General features: G+C 33.3%; 2 protein-coding genes across 2 annotated transcripts; one reads left to right on the top strand and one right to left on the bottom strand.

The window, feature by feature from the left end:
- Positions 1-6,256: 6,256 nt before the first annotated feature.
- LOC105958536 (protein argonaute 5) lies at positions 6,257-12,736 on the top strand. The gene is made up of 22 exons (XM_012982538.2): positions 6,257-6,873; positions 7,925-8,121; positions 8,209-8,358; positions 8,452-8,582; positions 8,715-8,824; positions 8,918-9,021; positions 9,212-9,350; positions 9,448-9,564; positions 9,648-9,758; positions 9,841-9,912; positions 10,018-10,137; positions 10,226-10,376; positions 10,469-10,590; positions 10,691-10,828; positions 10,926-11,068; positions 11,165-11,227; positions 11,308-11,371; positions 11,496-11,631; positions 11,726-11,799; positions 11,924-12,018; positions 12,118-12,149; positions 12,253-12,736. Exons 1-22 carry the CDS (start codon positions 6,412-6,414, stop codon positions 12,435-12,437), a joined length of 2,916 nt encoding a protein of 971 aa, XP_012837992.2. The 5' UTR covers positions 6,257-6,411; the 3' UTR covers positions 12,438-12,736.
- Positions 12,737-12,941: 205 nt separating this feature from the next.
- Positions 12,942-13,797, bottom strand: LOC148771351 (uncharacterized). Its single transcript, XM_088817690.1, has 2 exons — positions 13,462-13,797; positions 12,942-13,360 (listed from the first exon to the last, which is right to left on the bottom strand). Exons 1-2 carry the CDS (start codon positions 13,741-13,743, stop codon positions 13,079-13,081), a joined length of 564 nt encoding a protein of 187 aa, XP_088673816.1. The 5' UTR covers positions 13,744-13,797; the 3' UTR covers positions 12,942-13,078.
- Positions 13,798-20,762: the final 6,965 nt, after the last annotated feature.

The following is a 20,762-nucleotide window of genomic DNA, read 5'->3' as shown; positions in this document are numbered from 1 at the left end:
TATGCTATTAATTAATATATTGATTATTTGGTGTTGGAAGCATTTAATTTTTTTTCTTTCTCTATGATGTTTTCAATGTATTATCATAATTAAGGCAAAGTAGATTATTTTATTTAATTAATTATTAATTATTAATAGATAGATCTGTAGGCAGTAAAAAGTATTAATTTACAAATCTGTGTTTTATTTTGCTTCACACATTTGTCATGAACTCATGTCCATATTACATAGCCAAAGTTGTATTTCAGATTAGTTATGAAAATATATTTAAGGTCGACATTTAAATATTGCACTAAAATGCGAATACATCCCTTTGTTCTAATATATATACAAAATAAAAATATAATACATACAAAACAAGAAATACACAAAAATTCCACTTCAATAAGGCCCATCTTACATGGGCCCCCAATTAATTACAACTTTTAAATTTATCCCTTTTTAAATGGGCTTTGATAAATGCATAACGCGTTTTAGTAAACGTATGACATCTTATTTAATAAAAATCTATTACCGATTCCGTCTTTTCCGTTCAAACTTCTACCTGACCAGAATATCGCATTGTTAATCATCAAAACACGAGTTCATCAAATTTTGAGCATAACTCAAACTAGTTTCTATCGTATATGCTCGTATTTTCAGGATTCGTGAAGCTTTTCATACGTCAAATTTTCCACCATCTTCTTGTGTTTTTAATCCACAAAAACCCCCAAAAAATTCTCCACTTCAAGTAGAAACCTCTAATTTTCAATTTCAAGACATATTTATGGACACTATTTTTTTGAGTTTTTACGATTTTTCCTAATTTAATTTCAAAAGTTAAAAAATATAATTTAAGTTACCAAATACAACAACACCAAATGTAATAAATTCAAATATAATAATGAAATATAGGAATTTTACTTAAAAAAAATAAATAAAAAAAAGATAAATAATAAATGGGTGAGATGGAATTAAAAACTAAATTAAAAAATTTCACTAACATTTACTAAAACTCATCATGTACTTATCATTTATATAATATCCATTTGAAATGGGCCTCCATATTGGTTTAATTATTATAATAAATAAATAAAATCGAATTGAAATGTTTGCTTTCTCACGAAGCTTCAAAGAGTTGTACTATAAATTACTATTTTATTCAAATTAAAAAACGTCAACTCTGTTTTCTTTCCGCTTTTGCTACAAACCAAAAAATTAACACCAATTCCAACATCGTCCAGAAAAAGACACCAAAACACGCTTTTACGGTATCTGCTTCATGTTTTCCGAAAGGGACGTTTCACCGTATACCAGTTCAGTTCCTATTTTCAGAAATACTGCACTTAATTATATATTTTCAATATAATATATAATATATATATATATATAAAGAAAAATATTTAATTAATTATAAATACTTAATTTACCTTCACATATCAAGTCACCATCGTAAGATAATGAGGATCAGTTAATTACAGAAATACCCTGATAATTCGTATGTATAAAAATACTATATTTTATATTCTGAAAAAAACAGAATAATAAATCAAATTTGTCCATTTCCCTATTTATTTCTATAGTTGAATTACGGTCAACCGTCTGAGTTAACGTTAAATTACGAACAAACCGCTCATATTTGGGTAATTACAATCACCACCTAAAATAAATTATTCTTATGGTGTCAAATTCAATAGTACCTTCTAGGTTCCATGGAATATTCTGTAGTTTGTAATCGTATGTATGCTAAAAATGTAGTTTTCGATACACCACAATCTTATATTTACAAACAAAAAAACACATCTTAAGATCATTTTTTCTAAATATGGAGCTCGATGCGATAAAACGAGTATAAACGAAATATTACATTAAATTAGACAGTACAAGGATGAACGTGTAAGAATATTCATAGTTGAGAGAGGTGGTTGTAATTACGCAAACACGATGGGTGATTTTAGTATATTTACCATACCTCAGGGTGACTGTAATTTACTCTTATTTTCACTTCCATGCATCCAAATATTAATTTCTCAAGGACTAAATTATAAAATTTATCTTTAAAATTTCATCTAGAATATTTATTGAATAAGAACTTATATTAATTAATAAAATGTAATGAAAATAATTGGTCGTACTTAGTATTATTTAATTATAGCACATTATTATCGATATAAAGTATAAACATAAATGATACAATGGATGTATTTTGTGATTTAATAAATAAAAAAAAGTTACATTTTTTATTATTTTGTGCGTATAATGCAAATAATAAGATTCGATTACAATATATAAAAGACTGGTCCCCAGTCCATCAACGCCAAAAACAAAAAGGAAAAAAGAAAGAAAAAAATTCCACAATATAGTACTACAAAAATAAAACTTGTCTGTACGAAAAAGCACAACAAAAAAAGCAAGTGTATTTAATTAAAAGAGTAATTACACATACCTCCCTGAGCTTTTAGTGTAATTATATCTAGACCCTCTTTGATTCAGAAAATTAGATATACCTCCCTGAGGTTTATATTTAATTATATAGGGACCCTCTACGTTTAGAAAATTACAAATACCGACTGAGGTTTGATATTAGCTAATATTTAACCCATTTCACTATTAACCAAGATTATGGCTAATTACATTGGCACCTATCATTTTTCAATAATATTACAAAAACACATCGCTTAAAGTTTAATTTTATCTAAAACTAAATATAAACTCGTTAAATCATATTTTTATTTTAATGAAATACTTTTTAAGTATTTTTTATTAGAAAAATAAGAAAATTAATTATATCATAAAAGAATTTGCTCTTTTGTATGTAATACTAACGTAAGAAAAGTAATATTTTTTATTATTTATTTATTTTTTATCGCAGGGTAAATAGCGAAAACCATCATGAAATTAGGTCTAAATAATGAAAAATACGCCTCACCTATTCCGTAATAACCAAAAACTCCATTTGATTGACTGTTGGTCGAGTTTTTTAACATAAATTGTGTACAATCTATTATATTTTCGGTGAAATATGTGACAAATAAAAGAAAATTTCTGAAATTGCATAAAGTCTATTGTTTGGAATAAAAAAAAATCCGTGAAAAGTCACACTGTAAGCGGTTGGTGCAAGACGGAAAAATACCTCACGGGGTTTTTGGTAATGACGAATGGATATGGGCATTATCGTTATTTATCCTAATTTAAGGGGGAGTTTTATCATTTACCCTTTATTTATTTATTTATTTATTTGTTTTTTTAGTATTCTTCGTCTACAAGAAAAATGGTTACTTGGATAGGGGTTTTTTTGCTGCAAAAAACATTAAATGGTAAATGACAAATACATTTTTATTTTATATGCAATTCTGGAAAAGCTGGGGAAAAAGATATAGCAACGTGCTATCACAGGCAAAGAGAAAGTAATTCTAATTCTAAATTAATTCGATCAAATGTCAAAGAATCATACAGTGACGTCATTATTTAAAAAAAAAAAATTTATCATATAATCATTATTCCTTACATAATTCTTTATTTTAAACCACCAAATTGGATACACTAGTTGAGAATTAATTATAGTTAACCGATTCTTCTTTTAATATTCTTACATTAAAATAATTCATAAAATAATTTAGATTTTAAATAATAAATAATTTTACTGTATGGTAAATATTTTGTACGTGGATAAGTAATAAATAATAACCGCATAAAACTTAATCCAACACCTCGCGGGACGTGCGCCGATGCCGGCGCAAGCTAGCAGCAAAACATCCTTCAATCTGTTCCAACCGACCACTAGCCATCAACCTCGGAGCAGCGTAATCATTTGGATACACATACCCCACTCGCGCTTGTGAGAATTCTCATCAACGCTCCACTTGAGATGCACACAGTTCACTGGAGTGTACCACACGCGCGGATTTCGAGTAGGATGATGGACTGCGGATCAGATTTTGTTCTGTAACCGTTGTTCTGCATGAGGTAGGAGTGACTGATTTGTCGTTTGCATGCATTTTACCTTTTTACCCTGCTATGCAAGCATAGAAAGCTGAGCTGTTAATTACATTTCGATTTGTTTTTTGGATCCCTGAAACTAAAACGTTTACTACTTTGCACCCTAAAAAAAAATTAATAGCAACTAGCATCCCCGACCATCATAAATCATGCATAAGACACCCCAAATAAAATTTTAAAGTTTATGAAGGTAATTTAATATCTTTAGTGGGATTTTTAGGCTGCTATATTTAACATCATTCTTTTTTATATTCACTAATCATTTTGAAACGACAAATTGCAAAAAAAATAAAAAAAATCTTTAAGTATGTTTATGTATGTTTATCATTTTTTCCGCAATAAAAATAAATAAACAAACAACAAAAATCTTCAGCTATTTTGCTATCAAGTTATTTGGAAATTATATTTTCTTCTAAATATCTTGAATAATTACAATAAGAGATCCAACAATCAAATACTTTTGTGTGAAGCTATTATTTTTTTAAAAGGAATTTTAATTTTCTTCAATAATTCATTCTAAAAAAAAATTTATTTTGAATTTATGTTTGAATTAAAATAAAATAGCAATTTAGTTTTTTTTTTTGCATCCTGTGAATAAATAAATTAGAAAAACAATAAAAACTGAATTTATCCTCATTAAGTGTTAAATATTCAATTCATGATTTATTGTATTTTGCAGTGCAAAGTGTTATTAATTTGTTTTAAGGGTGTAAAGTGTTATTAATTTTATATAAGGGTGCAGCATGCTATTAACTTTATGAGTTTAAATTAGGATTAAGCCAAAAACGAATGATTTATTGAGTCAAATCACATTAAATCATATGCAAACTGATGTGACGCGCCTTCTATTTACAGAGCAGAAATGATTTTTATTGATCTGTTCCACGTAAGTGATGTTATTTTTCGGAAATTAAACTTCACTTACTTAGTAGTGGACCCCACAGTAATTGTTAGCACATTAAATATTGAATTATTATTGTCCTTATTTTAATTGACTACTTGTGAGCTTTGTGAAATTACTATTTTGCAAGTGGGGATAATATAAAAAGTAATTGTTTCAAATTTAATAAACTTAGTTCCGCGATATATATTTTCTAGACATTATTAAATATTTATTAGATTTTTTAATGAGAAATTGCATTTTGGACCCTAAGAATAACTTAATTGCCCATTTACACCCTAACATTATAAAATTAACAAAGTTCACCATCAAATTATATTTATCATGCCAAAATGCACCCTACATCAACTTCTTGTGAGATTTTAACCAAAAGAATAATATAACTTTTTTTTGTAATTGGTAATCGTGAGCGCCATAATTGTTCGATATAACTCTTTTGGTAGTCAATTGGTGATTTTGGCAAAATAAATTCCATCCCTATCTAAACATACGTAAAACAGCCTGGCTGACAACCAAGACTGTAGTGTAGAACCACAAAAGCATTGCGGATAAGATTTTCGCTCGGGTAAAGTTTCACTTTTTGTACGAACACGTGGTATGTAATTTTATTTATTTTCTGTCGGTCAAAATTTCTCGCATATAATATAATAACTATGGCATTATCGACGAAATCTTTCTATTGGATCACATAATAATTAAAAGTATATATTTTTTAAAGTAAACAATATCGATTTACATAGTATGAAAATCAATTGTGCGAGTAATATTTGCGGTGCATTTACGCACATTTATTATATTTATATATTTATACACGCAATGTGACCGTTCGTAAAATTCGAGCAATATATAATAAAATCCGAGCGATAGTCAACGTTATATATTTTTTAAATGGTAATAGTAATCATCAAAAAATAACAAGAAGAAAAATTTCATTAATTTGAAATTAAAAAGTAATGTAAGCTTTGTGGAAAAGGACAATAGAACAAAAGAAAAAAGAAAAAAAAGGAGAAAGGGGAAATTGTCTTGACAAAAAAAAGGAAAGAGGACTACATATAAATTAACAAAATTATAGGGGCAAAATAGTCCAATCACATTGAGACTGTGCAATCCCTTCATTTTAATATGTAATAAATAATAAATAATTTTTATTTTCCACCTACGACTTTCCTAATTTTCGTCCTTTCTCATTCCGTTCATACGGAGCCAAACATTCTCTGCAGTTCAATCCCTGCAGTCGCTTCGGTTTTATGAAAGTTGCTATAGCGTTTTATATATTTTGAAATGAAGCACGCTTTATAGGTTAACACTGTACGAACCGGAGAGGAAAGAAGTTTAAAAATATATATATAGGACCGAAGTCCTCCATTTTAAGTCTTCACAGAGTCTCTCTTCCATTTCTTTTTTATTGTTTATATATATATATATATATATATATATATATGTGCTGCGCCCCTTCTCTGTCACACGACGCGCACTCTATAATCCTCTCTCTCTAAAACGAAATCGTGATTTAGTGTGAGAAATCGGCGAGAATGTCGGGAATCGGTAGCGAAGGGCGAGGACGTGGCGGCGGTAGGGGACAGCATCCTGCCGGCCGTGGACAACAACCATCGCGCGGCGGCGGTCCAGGCCGTGGTCGGGGACGCGGTGCCGGTGCTCCGCCGCAGCAGTCGCTTTCGGCTTCTGCCACTCCTTTCCAGCAATCTCCGGTGGTGCCCGCGGCCGCAGCGCTTAGCCATCAGATGGAACAGAAGCTTACGCTTCAGGCTTCCTCGTCCGCGGTTCCGGTGACCAAACCACCTGCTCCGACGCCTCAGCCACAGGCTCCGGCGGTGGCGGCGGTGATTCCGCAGCAAGGACAGTTACCACCGGCTTCCGCGAAGGCGGTGAGGCTACCGGCAAGGCCAGGCTTCGGATCATTCGGACAGAAGACCGTCGTTAAGGCGAACCATTTTTTGGTCTCGGTTGCTGATAGAGATCTGAATCACTATGATGTAAGTGTTTTTTTGACTGAGAAGGTGCTTTTCTGTGTAGAGAAGTTTTGCCTGCGTATTTGTTTGTATTTAATACAGATCTCTTTTCACTTCATGTATGTGTTGCTGTGTGTGTGTGTGTATGAATGTATATGTGTTTTTGTGCATGTATTTGTTTGTATTTTATACAGATCCTGTATCACATGTATACGCGAATAATTTTTTTTCTCCATTTCTGGTTTGCTTGTATTTTTTATGTGTTACTTATGTATGTTGCCCGTATACATGGTGTTTGTTTCTTATGTTTGTGTTTTTGGGTATGTATATGTTTGTATTTTATACAGATCCTTTTTTCTCATGTATATACGAATATTTTTTTATGTGTTTCTTACGTATGTTGACCGTATACATGGGGTTTGTTTCTTATATATGTGTATGTGTGTATTTTACACAGATCCTTTTTCACATGTATGTGAGATTTTGTTTTTTTCCATTTCTGGTTTGCTGTGTTTCTTATGTGTGTTGACCGTATAAATGGCGTTTTCTGTCCAGTTTGCTTGGTTTTTTTTTTTTTTTTTTGTGTGTGTGTGTTTTTCTTATTCACTTTCACCTTATTAATTATGTTTTTGCAAAATATGATGCATGGAATGTTTAGGAGTATGGATCTGCCATATATATATATATATATATATATATATATATATATATATATATATATATATATATATATATATATATATATATATATATTATTTTATTTAATTATTTCTAATTATTTTAATTTAAAAAAATAAAAAAATGTGCATGTAATATTTAGGTGTATGGACACATGACACTCTCTTTTTCAGAAAACTTGTTTATCATGTATCATAATTCTTTTCAAAATCATTAACGCTCTTCTGGTTTATTGTTTATCTGATTTGTGAATAGATGTTTCTGTTTATGTTAATGTACATTCAAGATGCATAATGCAGTTCTTTTGTGTTTTTCTGTGTTTTGAGTACAAGAGTAATGTGTTCCGAATTTTTTGTAATTGTTTCGATTATTTTTCTGTCTGTTATTTTCATTTTAGGTTGCAATCTCGCCTGAGGTTGCATCAAAGAAGGTATGCCGGATGATAATGAATCAGCTTGTCAAAACCTTTCATGCATCGCATTTGGGCAAGAGAAAGTTAGCATACGACGGAAGAAAGAGTTGCTACACTGCAGGGCCATTGCCCTTTGCCTCTAAGGACTTTGTCATCAAGCTTGATGAAGATAGTGGATCCAGGTGAAGTCTCATTCGTGTATTAAGTAAAATCGATTCCATAACCGATTTCTTTATGAACGTGAATAATGTATATGTGTTCCTATGCAGGAGGGAGCGCGAATTCAAGGTTTCGATCAAATTTGCTTCCAAAGCTGATCTCTATCACTTGAAGGAGTTCCTTAAAGGTCAACAACGTGATATCCCACAGGAAACTATACAGTTTCTTGATGTGGTCCTTAGGGAGAAGCCATCTAATAGGTGATATTCTGTTTTTTTATTTAATTTAAATATAAGAACATACACAATCCGTAATGATGATAAATATTCTTATTTTGATGTCTTAACTTTCAGCTATGAAGCCGTTGGGAGGTCCTTCTTTCATCCGGAGTTTGAATCTGGGGAGCTTGGTAATGGCCTTGAATACTGGAAAGGGTTTTATCAGAGTCTTCGCCCAACTCAGATTGGGCTGTCACTAAACATTGGTACTGAGAATTTGTTCTCTCTAATTTATATTCATCACTATTTTGGTTTGGTTACGGTTCTAAAGAATACATGTGATTTTTATATTTATACTAAAACTCGTTATTTCTTTTTGTTCAATTGCTGTGTTGCAGATATGTCGGCTAGAGCCTTTTTCGAACCTATTTATGTGTCTGAGTTTGTTTTCAAGTACCTCAACCTCAGGGATCTGAATAGGCCTTTATCTGACCAAGATCGCATTAAGGTAATAATTGTGATTGTCTGAGTTTGTACAGCAGTCACTGTTTTGAGTTTTCTTTCATATTAATCAATGCTGTTTTGTTTTTCTTCTTTTAAGGTGAGAAGAGCTCTGAAAGGTGTTAAGGTTGAGAACAATCATCAGGACCATGTAAAGCATCATAAGATAACAGGGCTTTCGACTGAACCAACACAAAGGCTTATGTAAGCTCGTCTAACATTTTTCCTTCTTCTACCGCTTTGGTGCATAAAAGCAGTACTCTTAAAGATTTTACTCAAGTTTGCAGTTGTTCTTCTGGACTTTTAAATCTTTGATCTATCATTAGTTGTTTATAATTAATATTTTTGCTTAATCTACAACATTTAATGCAAAATAATTGATGCGACAAATCAGGTTTTCTGTGGATGAGTCTGGAGCACAAATATCAGTTTATCAGTACTTCCGTCAGAAATACAATATTGTGCTGAAGTATCCACTTCTGCCAGCACTTCAGGCTGGCAGTGCTGCGAGACCTATTTATCTTCCAATGGAGGTACCCTTTTTCATCTCTTAAATTCTGTGGTCTTGCTTTCTCCGTTTCTTGTAAAATTTGCTTGTTACTAAGTATTTTCATTTTTATTTTTGCACAGGTATGCAAAATTGTCGCGGGGCAAAGATACTCCAAAAAATTGAACGAGAGACAAGTTACTCAACTGCTCCGAGCCACATGCAAACGTCCAGAGGAGAGAGAGAATGTCATTAAAAAGGTATGGATATATGAAATTTATTATTATTACAGATTCGGCTTTAAAATAGTTTTGTATTGATCTTATAATTGTATGTTTTGCAGATGGTGGAAAAGAATAACTACAACAATGATGAACTTGTGAATGCAGAGTTTGGTATACAAGTTAGGCCTGACCTTCTGTCCATCGAGGCACGAGTATTGCCGCCTCCAATGGTAATACTTTATAATTTATTTAATTTTTGTATCCCTTTTACATGACCTTTTTAACTTATGCTGCTATCATTTCTGTTGCCAGCTGAAATATCATGATTCTGGAAAGGAGAAACGCGTTCAGCCATATGTAGGACAATGGAATATGATGAACAAGGTAAAAGTTAAAATTGTTCGGACGGACATTTGTCTTTAAACCCTGTTTGGAGATTTTAATTCTGTTTTTCTTTGTCAGATCCACTAACTAAACGTGTTTTGCTAGAAAATGATCAATGGTGGAAAGGTGGATTTTTGGACGTGTGTCAATTTCTCCCGGAGCAATGATGATGTTGTCGCTAATTTTATCAATCAATTGCTTGGAATGTGCTGTGGCAAGGGGATGGTAAGTGTTGAATTTTTGTGCATAATTTCATTACAGTAAAAAAAAGTGGTAATAACTAGCATGTTTAAAACTGTTTGTTTGTGCGTAGGAATTTGGTCCACAACCTCTAGTTCCTATTCGTACAAGGCATTCTAACCAAATTGAGCAGTCCCTAATTGCCATCCACTCGGAGGCTTTGAAAACTGGGAACAAACTTCAATTGCTTCTTATTATATTGCCCGACGTGACTGGTTCCTACGGTTAGTTTTGCTGACTAGTTTCTACAAGCCCAACATATAAACTTTTATACAAATATATATCTTTTTACGTTCTCATGTTTTTTCCACGACAGGTTTAATCAAGAGGGTGTGTGAAACAGAATTAGACATTGTATCACAATGCTGTCAGCCTAAACAGGTTTTGAAATGCAATATTCAGTACCTCGAAAATGTGTCGCTGAAGATCAATGTGAAGGTTTGTCGAATGAACTTTGAGTCCATCTCTCTCTTTTTTTTCCCCCATGCTTTATCCCCTGAATTGACTGTTCTGAATCACACCTTGTGTTCTGACTTAGGCTGGCGGGCGAAATACAGTTTTGGAGCAGGCACTGCTTAGGAAAATGCCTTACCTTAGTGACATCCCTACCATAATATTCGGTGCTGATGTCACTCACCCTCAACCAGGGGAGGATTCCAGTCCTTCTATAGCTGCTGTAAGCCCTGAATTCCTACACCTATTTGCTCAGAATAACGAAAATGCGAAGAATTGAAAAAATTGAAGTCTTCTTATTTTTTATTTTTTATTCTCAGGTGGTGGCCTCAATGGATTGGCCAGAAGTCACTAAGTACAGAGGTTTAGTTTCTGCACAGGGCCACAGAGAAGAAATTATTCAGGATCTCTACACTAGTTATCAAGATCCTAACAAGGGCTTAGTCCATGGTGGATTGATTCGGTTAGCATTGTCTAATCTTGATTCATATATATTTACATTATGCTATATTTTATTAATTCCTTTGCTCAATTCTTATTTTCCATATTTTTTTTGCAGCGAACATTTGGTTGCATTCTACAAGAACACTAAGTGCAAGCCTAGCAGGCTCATCTTTTACAGGTTAGAGATTTTGGTGATGTGCATTTGATTTACTCGTAGTGTTGGATGTTTGCCATTTCGTAATTATTTTCAAATTACAGGGATGGTGTGAGCGAAGGACAGTTTAATCAAGTTCTTCTGTATGAAATTGATGCAATTAGGAAGGTATACATACATGTTTCTTTACGGCTTTTTTTGTACTTCCACTTTTTTTAATATGTAAATTTCTCGAGTGACCTTGTCTGAAAAGTATGTCTTTGTTTTGCATGGATAAAATTGTGAGCTTCAGGCATGTGCATCGCTTCAAGCGGATTATCAGCCAAGAATAACTTTTGTTGTGGTTCAAAAGAGGCATCATACTCGTCTCTTTCCTGCTGACCATAAAAGTCGTAGTACTACAGACAAGAGTGGTAACATTTTGCCAGGTACAGATTATTTATTAATGTTTAATATAATTTATTTATTTTTTCTTAATTTTCCCAATTTGTGTCTATAAATCATTGTGTTTTTGTGAATTAGGTACTGTGGTTGATACCAAGATTTGCCACCCCAATGAATTCGATTTCTATCTTTGCAGCCATGCTGGGATCCAGGTACAATCTTGTAGCACTTCAAATAATTCGTTGAAAATTTCAGCTTGTATTTTACATATATATCTCGATCTATACTTTGTTAGAATTATAATGCATTTTTTTTTGATAATTCTGGTCTTGATAGGGAACTAGTCGTCCAGCACATTACCATGTGTTGTACGATGAAAATCGCTTCAGTGCAGATGCACTGCAAATTCTCACCAACAGCTTGTGTTACACGTAAGTATTCGTTCGTTATAAATGTTGAATACAATCATACTTTATTTTTTAAATACTTCAAATAAATTGACTTCAATTTTTTCGTACTTTACCCCTCAGATATGCAAGGTGCACTCGCTCAGTTTCCATAGGTAAGATATACAGCCTTCAATCTGATCATAATCTTTCAAATCGTTTTGTTCTACTCGGTTACTCTTTTTTATATTAACTTGAAATTGGTCGTCTGTTGTGCAGTCCCACCAGCTTACTACGCACATCTTGCTGCATTCCGAGCCCGTTACTACATTGAAGCGGGAGAATTCTCCGACAGTGGATCTGCTGCAGCGGGCCCCGGTGGAGCGATGAGGGAGAGGGTTGGAGAGGTTCGGGCTCTGCCTGCAATTATGGACAATGTTAAGGATGTCATGTTCTACTGCTGATTTTGGTTGACTTAAAAAACTTAACTACAGGACTACATCTTTTTGTCTAGATTCACATGTTTTGCTGATTTTCGATTAATTTAGAAAAAAAACTACATCTTTTTGTCTATGAACATATGATTTTGTAGATTTCTCTTTTTCGGTGCCAAAATATGCTATGATACCTAAGGTTGTTTTGTCGTCGTAGGTTGTTTTTTCGGCGCCGTTTGGTTAATGATTTGCTGGCAATGTTATTTAGAATCTTTGAACTTAAACTGTGTTGGGATTAAAGGAATTTGATCGGTTTTCTTTTTGTTGAATATGTTCTATGTGTGGTCGATTTTTATTTTTTTGTCTATTTTTATTTTATGATGACAGGTACATATTGCTGTATATACACATTGTTATATATAGTGCTACATGTGTCTTATGCATTTGAGTTATGTTGATATAGTTACTTTAATCTGTAATGTGTCTATTGTAATTTACGTAATAAGCTAATCATGTCAGAAAATTATTGAAAAGAACTGCTGTTATATATATAAACTTGTATGCCCCAAGATGGCACAAACAGGACTTGAAAAACAATTTTGTTAACATTCTGAAAGCACAGCCAAGCAGCATATAATATAAATTCGATGGTCTTAGATTAAATTAAATATCTAGACAACAACAAAATTAACCGAATCTTGTAGTATTGGTTGAAATTCTTTCCGTACACGAGCTATCGTCCTTTCTCGGTTTGTGTAGCTTTTGTCGGGGCTAATTTCCACAATAAGCTCTTCAAGTGCCGTAGCTTTTCCAATAACGAGCACCCCGAGTTCCACTTCGTTCGGAGACGCTTTGATTCCCGACAGTTTCACCGTTTTCGGATGATCATCATTTGAGGCCTTGTTCACCACCTTCATATGATAATACTTATCGTGAAAGTTTGTTGCCGTAAACTGCAAAATTATAACAATATATTAATATACATATATGAATATAATCGATTCCAGTTGATCAATTTTGGATAATATATATAATATTAGGATATATAAAATACCTTAATCTCGAGTCTCTGCAAGCACGGACAAGCGTCGATGAAACGAACGAGGTCGTGGAAGCTAAAAGTATTCCTGAATAGATGACATTCCAACTCCACATGTTTAACCTTCGCCGATTGCTCACTAATTATATTGCCGCGTGAGAGGATTTCAGTTCCAATCTCGACACAGTTAGTGACCAACTCAACAAGTCTCGGCACATTTTCTATCACGCGGAGACAATAATGCGGAAATTCATGAAACCTCATAGATTCGAGGTTCGTCATGTCTCTAATCTCCATGGTTTTGATACTCCAACACGTACTTATGCTCAAGTGCTTCAACTTTGGCGCCAAATCGCCAGATATACGCACGTCGCTTAATGCATCGTCACGCGAAATCGAGAGGCGTTCGAGAGCGACGGAATTCGAAAGCAGTAGCCTCAAACCCTTGTCGTCGAAATCAACACCTTGTAGAGATAGTTCTTTTAGGGATTTGAAGGCCGGTAAGTTTCTTTCGAAAGTACAAGGAGGAATGGGAAAACGGGCCGATGCGTGAACAGAATTTAAGTGTAGGTGGACGGTTCGGACGACTTTTTTGGAAAACGCGAAATCGAGCCATCTCTCGATTGGCCATGTCGTCTCGTCCGACCACGTGTTTATCTGGAACCAAGGTAAGTAGAGTCGAATTTCTTCTAGGGCCGCACCTCCCTTGAGTGAATCCAATGTGCGATCGATTATGCTAGCGCAATTTCTTACGACCTCCTCCTTGAATACTCGATCATCACCTTTTTTGTTGCGGCCGCGCTTCTTTTCTTGATCTTTAAATGCTTGTAGTTGTTTGGAGGTTGGAGAAAAATCGAGGCGGGTGATGTACTTGTGGAGCCCACGCCAACGTGTGGATAAGACGCTCGTGCACACAGCTTCGGCCACCGTCAGCCGTGAGATTATCGATACGAGAATATCGTCCGGCAATCGGCTAATCTTGTCCACCCCATCATCATCATTATCAATATTATTAATAATCTTACAATTACTTGCTGCTACTATTTTTTCCTACATAAACAAATTAAACATATATATCGAAACACATTACTCTTCAATTCAATACACAAGAGAAACACAAAAAAACAACTGCATTATGCATCTTGAATGTACAATAACATAAACAGAGAGGCATCTATTCACAAATCACAAAAACAATAAACCAGAAGAGTGTTAATGATTTCGCAAAAGAATTATGATACATGACGATCAAGTTTTCTGAAAAACATACATATGTACATGCACCTCTATATATATATATATATATATATATATATATATAAAAAATAAATAAATATGAGGATATAATACGATTAGAAAATAAACAAGATGTTGAAGTACGAACTATAACATGCTCCGATGCAATGAAAAATATCACAAAAAAAAAATATAAACAAAAGAGATTTAATTAATAATTACCTTAAGTAGATTTTTATCTTTATTAATCTTCATGTAATTTCTCTTCCTTCACCTTCTCGTCGATCTACTGTTCGTCATCTCTAATTAATTTATCTAACCAAGCAAAAGACAGAGCGTTCTTCAATCTGCGTACGTAGTATGGATATTTATAATAAATACATCGACATATACATATATATATAGAGAGAGATAGATAAAAGTTAAGTTTCATATAATATAAACAGAATCACATTTGAACTAGGTTTTATGTAAATATCTTACCATAAATAAATAACATTAAAGGCAGATTTGCATTGTAATTAGGATACACGTATATTTTCCTAATCTTTATATATAAAAGAAAAGTTTGTCCCGAAACCCTAAGGATATTTTTGTGGTTTTCCTAATTAATTTTTTTTTTAAACTAATCTTCGAATAATATTAAAGGCAGATTTGCATTGTAATTAGGATACATGTATATTTTTGTCCCGAAACCCAATTGACAGTTTTTGTGAAATTTTATAACCCGGTTTTCCTAATTAATTTTTTTTAAAACTAATCTTCGAACAAAGTATTCCTCTATCTGAAATTTGTAATCGGAAACGTTCTGCTTACAGGGTGTAAAAACTTTTTGACGGGTTCAAAAGAATTAAAAGAGTATAAATATAGATTTTTTGCTTATACACGTGATATTAAATTCAGTGGATGATTGTACTTATATAATTTTAATTGTTCAATTCTACAGAAAACTTAATTTCAACGTTTACGGTTTGTGTTTGGAAAAAATAAAGAGTTCTTATCATATATAAGTTTTGGTAAGATAGTTTTTTACATTAAACCAAAAGAACAAAATCTTCCCAAGAGAATTTCTTCTTCCTTTTATCAGTGAGATGATATTAGATTTTTTTTTCTTAAAGGAAAATCATATATATATATATATATATAAATAAATAAATAAATTTTCACGTTATGTTTAATATTTTTGGTAATTCTCCATCGAATATTTTATGTCTTTCACCTTAACAGGGGAAATTTGTTGTCAGAGTAATTGGAAAAAAAGTGTCCCTGTTGTTACTTGGTTCAAGTTTGTGTTTTAAGGCTCTTCTAAATTTGTATAAATTTGAGGATGTATTTTTATCATATTTATTTGTAGGAATGTTACTCTTTTATTGTAATTTAAAGTTTATTATATTGTATATGGATTTTTATTATCATGTGTTTGACTAATAATTTATTTCTCCCTTTTATTATATATTCATCCGTGCAACATTCATCCGTACAACGCACGTAGCAAAAATACTAGCCGCGATTAATAAGGTGGATTTCGAATATTAAGTAATATTATATTACATAACATATAATTGAAAAATATGCATTTTTGGGCTAATTAAAATTAATATTACTTTAATTAAATAAAGTGGGTCTCTCATCTAATAAAGAATTCGGACATAAGGTTAGACACGGTCATGGGTCGATTTTCGGTCCGGTTCTTGAAATAAGTGAACCGTGAACCGCCGGGCCGGGCCGGCTGTTCACCCGAAATTAGAAAAAGAAAAATAGAAAAAAGCTTAAAAAACTTGAACCGGGCCAGTGAACCGGCCGTTATTTGCTCTTTTTTGAATTTTCCCCCATTTTTTCCCGATAATTACCCCCACACCCCATTTTTTTCTATAAAATTAAGTTCAAGTCATTTTATTTATTTTCTTTTGTCTTTTTTATATTTAAAAGTAATTCTTTTAATTTATTTATTCATCAAGTATTTTCGAAAATATATATATATATATAGATATAAATATAAATTTTCTGGCCAACCGGGAACCGGCCCGGATAGGTGCGGAACTGAAGTGAACCGGCGGGCCAAACCGGGTATAGTACGGGCCAGTTTCGGTTTCGGAAAAAAATGAACCGTGAACCGGACCGGAACTTGCTCATGACAGTGTCTACATAAGATTATGCCTTTTTTGGTCTTGGGCCTATCAAAAGCCCATAGTCATTAGAGATTAAAAAAAGGGTTAATATTGAAGACACCCCTCAAACCAAACCTAATAGATATGAAGCACAACCTTAAATAAAATATTTTAACTAAATCCTTATTTAAAAGAAAAATTTGATACACATCCTTTAATTTATTTTTAACCCGAAAATACCCTTATAATAATTAGGGTAAATTCCACTTTACCCCCTTGTACTCTGCCAAAGAACCACTTTACCCCCTCGTACTCTTAATTTCGTCGATTTACCCCCTTGTACTTGTACAATTTCCCAATACAACCCTCTTCATCAACTTTTTTCGATTTTGACTCTGACGCCATTTGGTCAAGAGTCAAAATATTGACGTAAATATTGAATTTTTTCGATTTTGACTCTCGAGATTAGAAAAGAGAAAGTTTCACACATTCATATATTTTTTTCTTTGCACTGGGTGGAATCGATCAATTTTTTGGTCTTGATTTTTACTAAGTTAGGGGTTCAATTTGGGGATATCTTGGAAGGGGAACTTGTGGGAGAAGAAGAAATGACAATATTGACGGAGGAGAAACGACGCGTTATAGGCAGTGGCAATTTTGTAATTTACAGAGTTGACCAAATGGCGTTAGAGTCAAAATTGACAAAAATTGAAGAAAAAGGCTGTATTGGGAAATTGTACAAGTACAAGGGGGTAAATCGATAAAATTGAGAGTACGAGGGGGTAAAGTGACTCTCAGGCAGAGTACGAGGGGTAAAGTGGAATTTACCCTAATAATTAATAAAAAATCACGATCTTCTCTCACCTTCCTATTTCTCCATTTCTTTCTCTCTCTCTCTCTCTCTCCCTCTCTCAATTCTCGCCGCCTCAAACATTCTCTCTTTTTCTCTCTCTTTGGCTCTCTATTTTCTTCCCCCCCACCCCCTTCTCTCAGTTGTGCTCTCTTTTCTCTCTTTCTATCTCTCTAACATCATCAATTGTTCTCTCTCTTCTATCTATCTATCTCTCTAACAGATCTACGTTTTGTGGCGGAAAAAGATAGATCTGAAATTGGCGGTGGTGGCGCATCACGAACAGGCGGTAGACGGGTCCGGCGGCTCATCCCCAATTGGTGGTAGAGGGAGACGGTGGCTATGGCGATGTGTACCTATTGTCATCCCGAAGTGACGGTTGAGGGAGACGGTGGTAGTTGTGTTTAAAGAGGGATGGTTATGGTCGTACATAGTGAGGCGGCGGTTGTGGAGATGGCCGACCATTTGGTGGTATGAAGTTAGATCGGTGATGGAGGCGATTTCATCAAACTAGGGCTCTTTGATGTCTATGGATTTTAGTAGATTCCTAGGGTTTGGTGGATATGGATTGGCAGCTGCTGGGAGTGTTCGCTGCTAGGGTTTGGCCGTGACTGTGTTGACGATGGCTGAGAGATGTTAGCGGCTAGGGTTTTGTAACAGTACACTGTAGTAAGTCATAGTACGCTATAGTACACTATAGTAAACTACAGTATGTTGTACTGTATATGAACAAATAAAGGATGTGCCGTAAAGTGAAATTCAAGTTTGAAATACGTACAAGAGAAGAAATGTAAATTGTCTACGTAGAAAAAAAGGAAATTTTTTTTGTATAATAATTTACAAACTGCTAAAATGGAGAAAGAAAGAAAAAAAAGAAAAAAAAAACGTATCTTCTGTATTAATATTTTTTTAATATTAGATGGGAAAATGAATACATTAAATGCCGAATAAAACAATTGGAATGTTACAAATTTTGAATTATTAAGTGTAGGGGTATTTCTGTAATGAATTTTATGAGGGATGTGAAGCAAATGTTTAATTACACTTGTCATTTAGTTCTAATAAGTTTTGTCACTAGGGACCTATATCTTAAGACCCCTTAAAAAAATGGCGTTATCTTACATACCCCCTAGCCACCAAATAAACTAGATAAACCCAAACTCAAATCATCATTTGACATACCCCTGGAGAAGCGAAAGTACTATACTATTCTTATATGCAATTTTCGGCCAAACTGCATTCAACATTTTTGATCCTGCATTTATCATTTTCGCTGATCTATTATTATTCTCTTTTTTCAGGTCATATATATATATATATATATATATATATATATATATATATATACATATATATATATATATATATATATATATATATATATATATATATATATATATATATATATATATATATATATATATATATATATATATATATATATATATATATATATATATCCACTCTAAGATACTTATGGACTAAGTCAAAACGTGTCATCCTCTTCTCTATCTGATCTTTTGATAAGCATGACAAATCACTTTGAAATTCTTGTATAAATAGATGGCACCATCTATGTAAATCTATACAGAAGCTTTTGGCTTCAATGAGAATTCAGTGAATATCTTTCTTACAACATACAACTTCAATACACAGTTTTTATATTGCATACACCTTGTTCCATTTATTCGTATATATTATTTTATAACACGTTATCAGCACGAGATTTTGCTCGATATGAATTTGCTATTTTCGTATTCTTCTTTCTATTTTATTTTACGAAAATCCAGATCCTCGATTTATTGTCGAAAAGACAAACGAGAATGATTAGCGAATACTTCGGTATTTTATACGCTATCATTTCTCAAATGAGAAATGATATGATGGATTCGTGTATATTAATCTATTACTTATTTATTTGAATTGCTGTCGAAATTTATATTTACAAGCTTGTGGATCCCAAACAGTGTTATATGCACATGTTAATTTTAACAGATCTGTGGGTCGACTTAGAGGCCAAGATATTAATTCCGAGCATGATGCTCGTCGAGTAAAAGATATAATAATCCCAGTTGAATGTCGATTTAGAGACTATGAGATTAACTCCGAGTACAAGCTCGTGGAGTTGGGGAAATAATAATCTCCCTTTAAAGCCGATATAGAGGCTATCCTTTTAACTTCGGGCATAGTACCCGTAGAGCTACACATAGACCGTATAGAGTTCATACTATAACTCCGAGCGGATAAACTCGTTGAGACGAGAAAGCCGATTTAGAGGCTAAATCTTTAATATAACTCCGAGCTTGAAGCTTGTTGAGACAAGAAAGCCGATTTAAAGGCTAAATTGTTATTATAACTCCGAGACTAAACTCGTAGAGATAACAAAGTCGATTTAGATGCTAAATCACAAATATAACTCTGAGCCTGAAGCTCGTTGAGTCAAGACGTGGAAGTATCCGTCAAAAGCCGATTTAAAGGCCAAATATCTGAATATATCTCCGAGCCTGAAGCTCGTTGAGTCAAGACGTGATAATATCCGTCAAAAACCGATTTAAAGGCCAAATATCTGAATATATCTCCGAGCCTGAAGCTCGTTGAGGCAAGGCGTGGTAATATCCGTCAAAAGTCGATTTAAAGGCCAAATATCTGAAAATATCTCCTAGCCTGAAGCTCGTAGAGTTAAGACGTGATAATATCCGTCAAAAGCCGACTTAAAGGCCAAATATATGAATATATCTTCGGGCCTGAAGCTCGTTGAGTCAAGACGTGATAATATCCGTCAAAAGCCGATTTAAAGGCCAAATATCTGAATATATCTCCGTGCATGAAGCTCGTTGAGTCAAGACATGATAATATCTGTCAAAAGCCGATTTAAAGGTTAAATATATGAATATATCTCCGAGGCTGAAGCTCGTTAAGTTAAGACGTGATAATATCCGTCAAAAGCCTTAAAGGCTAAATATCTGAATATACTCCGAGCCTGAAGCTCGAAGAGTCGCTAGACGAGGTAAAACCCGTCAAGAGCCAACTTAGAGGCTATTAATCACAAGCTCAAATTTAAAGGGTTTTGGGTTATTTTGTACCTAGTGTATATATATCTCTCTCGGAAGATGTGATTCCCG

The sequence above is a fragment of the Erythranthe guttata genome, chromosome 4, assembly GCF_056151865.1.
Source record: "Erythranthe guttata isolate IM_541 chromosome 4, IM_541, whole genome shotgun sequence".
NCBI classification, from domain to species: Eukaryota; Viridiplantae; Streptophyta; class Magnoliopsida; order Lamiales; family Phrymaceae; genus Erythranthe; species Erythranthe guttata.
The sequence above is the reverse complement of the archived record's forward strand: the minus strand, read 5'-3'. Positions and strand labels throughout refer to the sequence as shown.

Coding starts and splice junctions, on each gene's coding strand:
- LOC105958536 (XM_012982538.2), top strand. CDS start 6,412: ATGTCGGGAATCGGTAGCGAAGGGCGAGGACGTGGCGGCGGTAGGGGA. Junction 9,565..9,647: donor GAGAGAATGTCATTAAAAAG/GTATGGATATAT, acceptor TATGTTTTGCAG/ATGGTGGAAAAGAATAACTA. Junction 11,372..11,495: donor AAATTGATGCAATTAGGAAG/GTATACATACAT, acceptor TGTGAGCTTCAG/GCATGTGCATCGCTTCAAGC.
- LOC148771351 (XM_088817690.1), bottom strand. CDS start 13,743: ATGGAGATTAGAGACATGACGAACCTCGAATCTATGAGGTTTCATGAA. Junction 13,361..13,461: donor TGCAGAGACTCGAGATTAAG/GTATTTTATATA, acceptor ATAATTTTGCAG/TTTACGGCAACAAACTTTCA.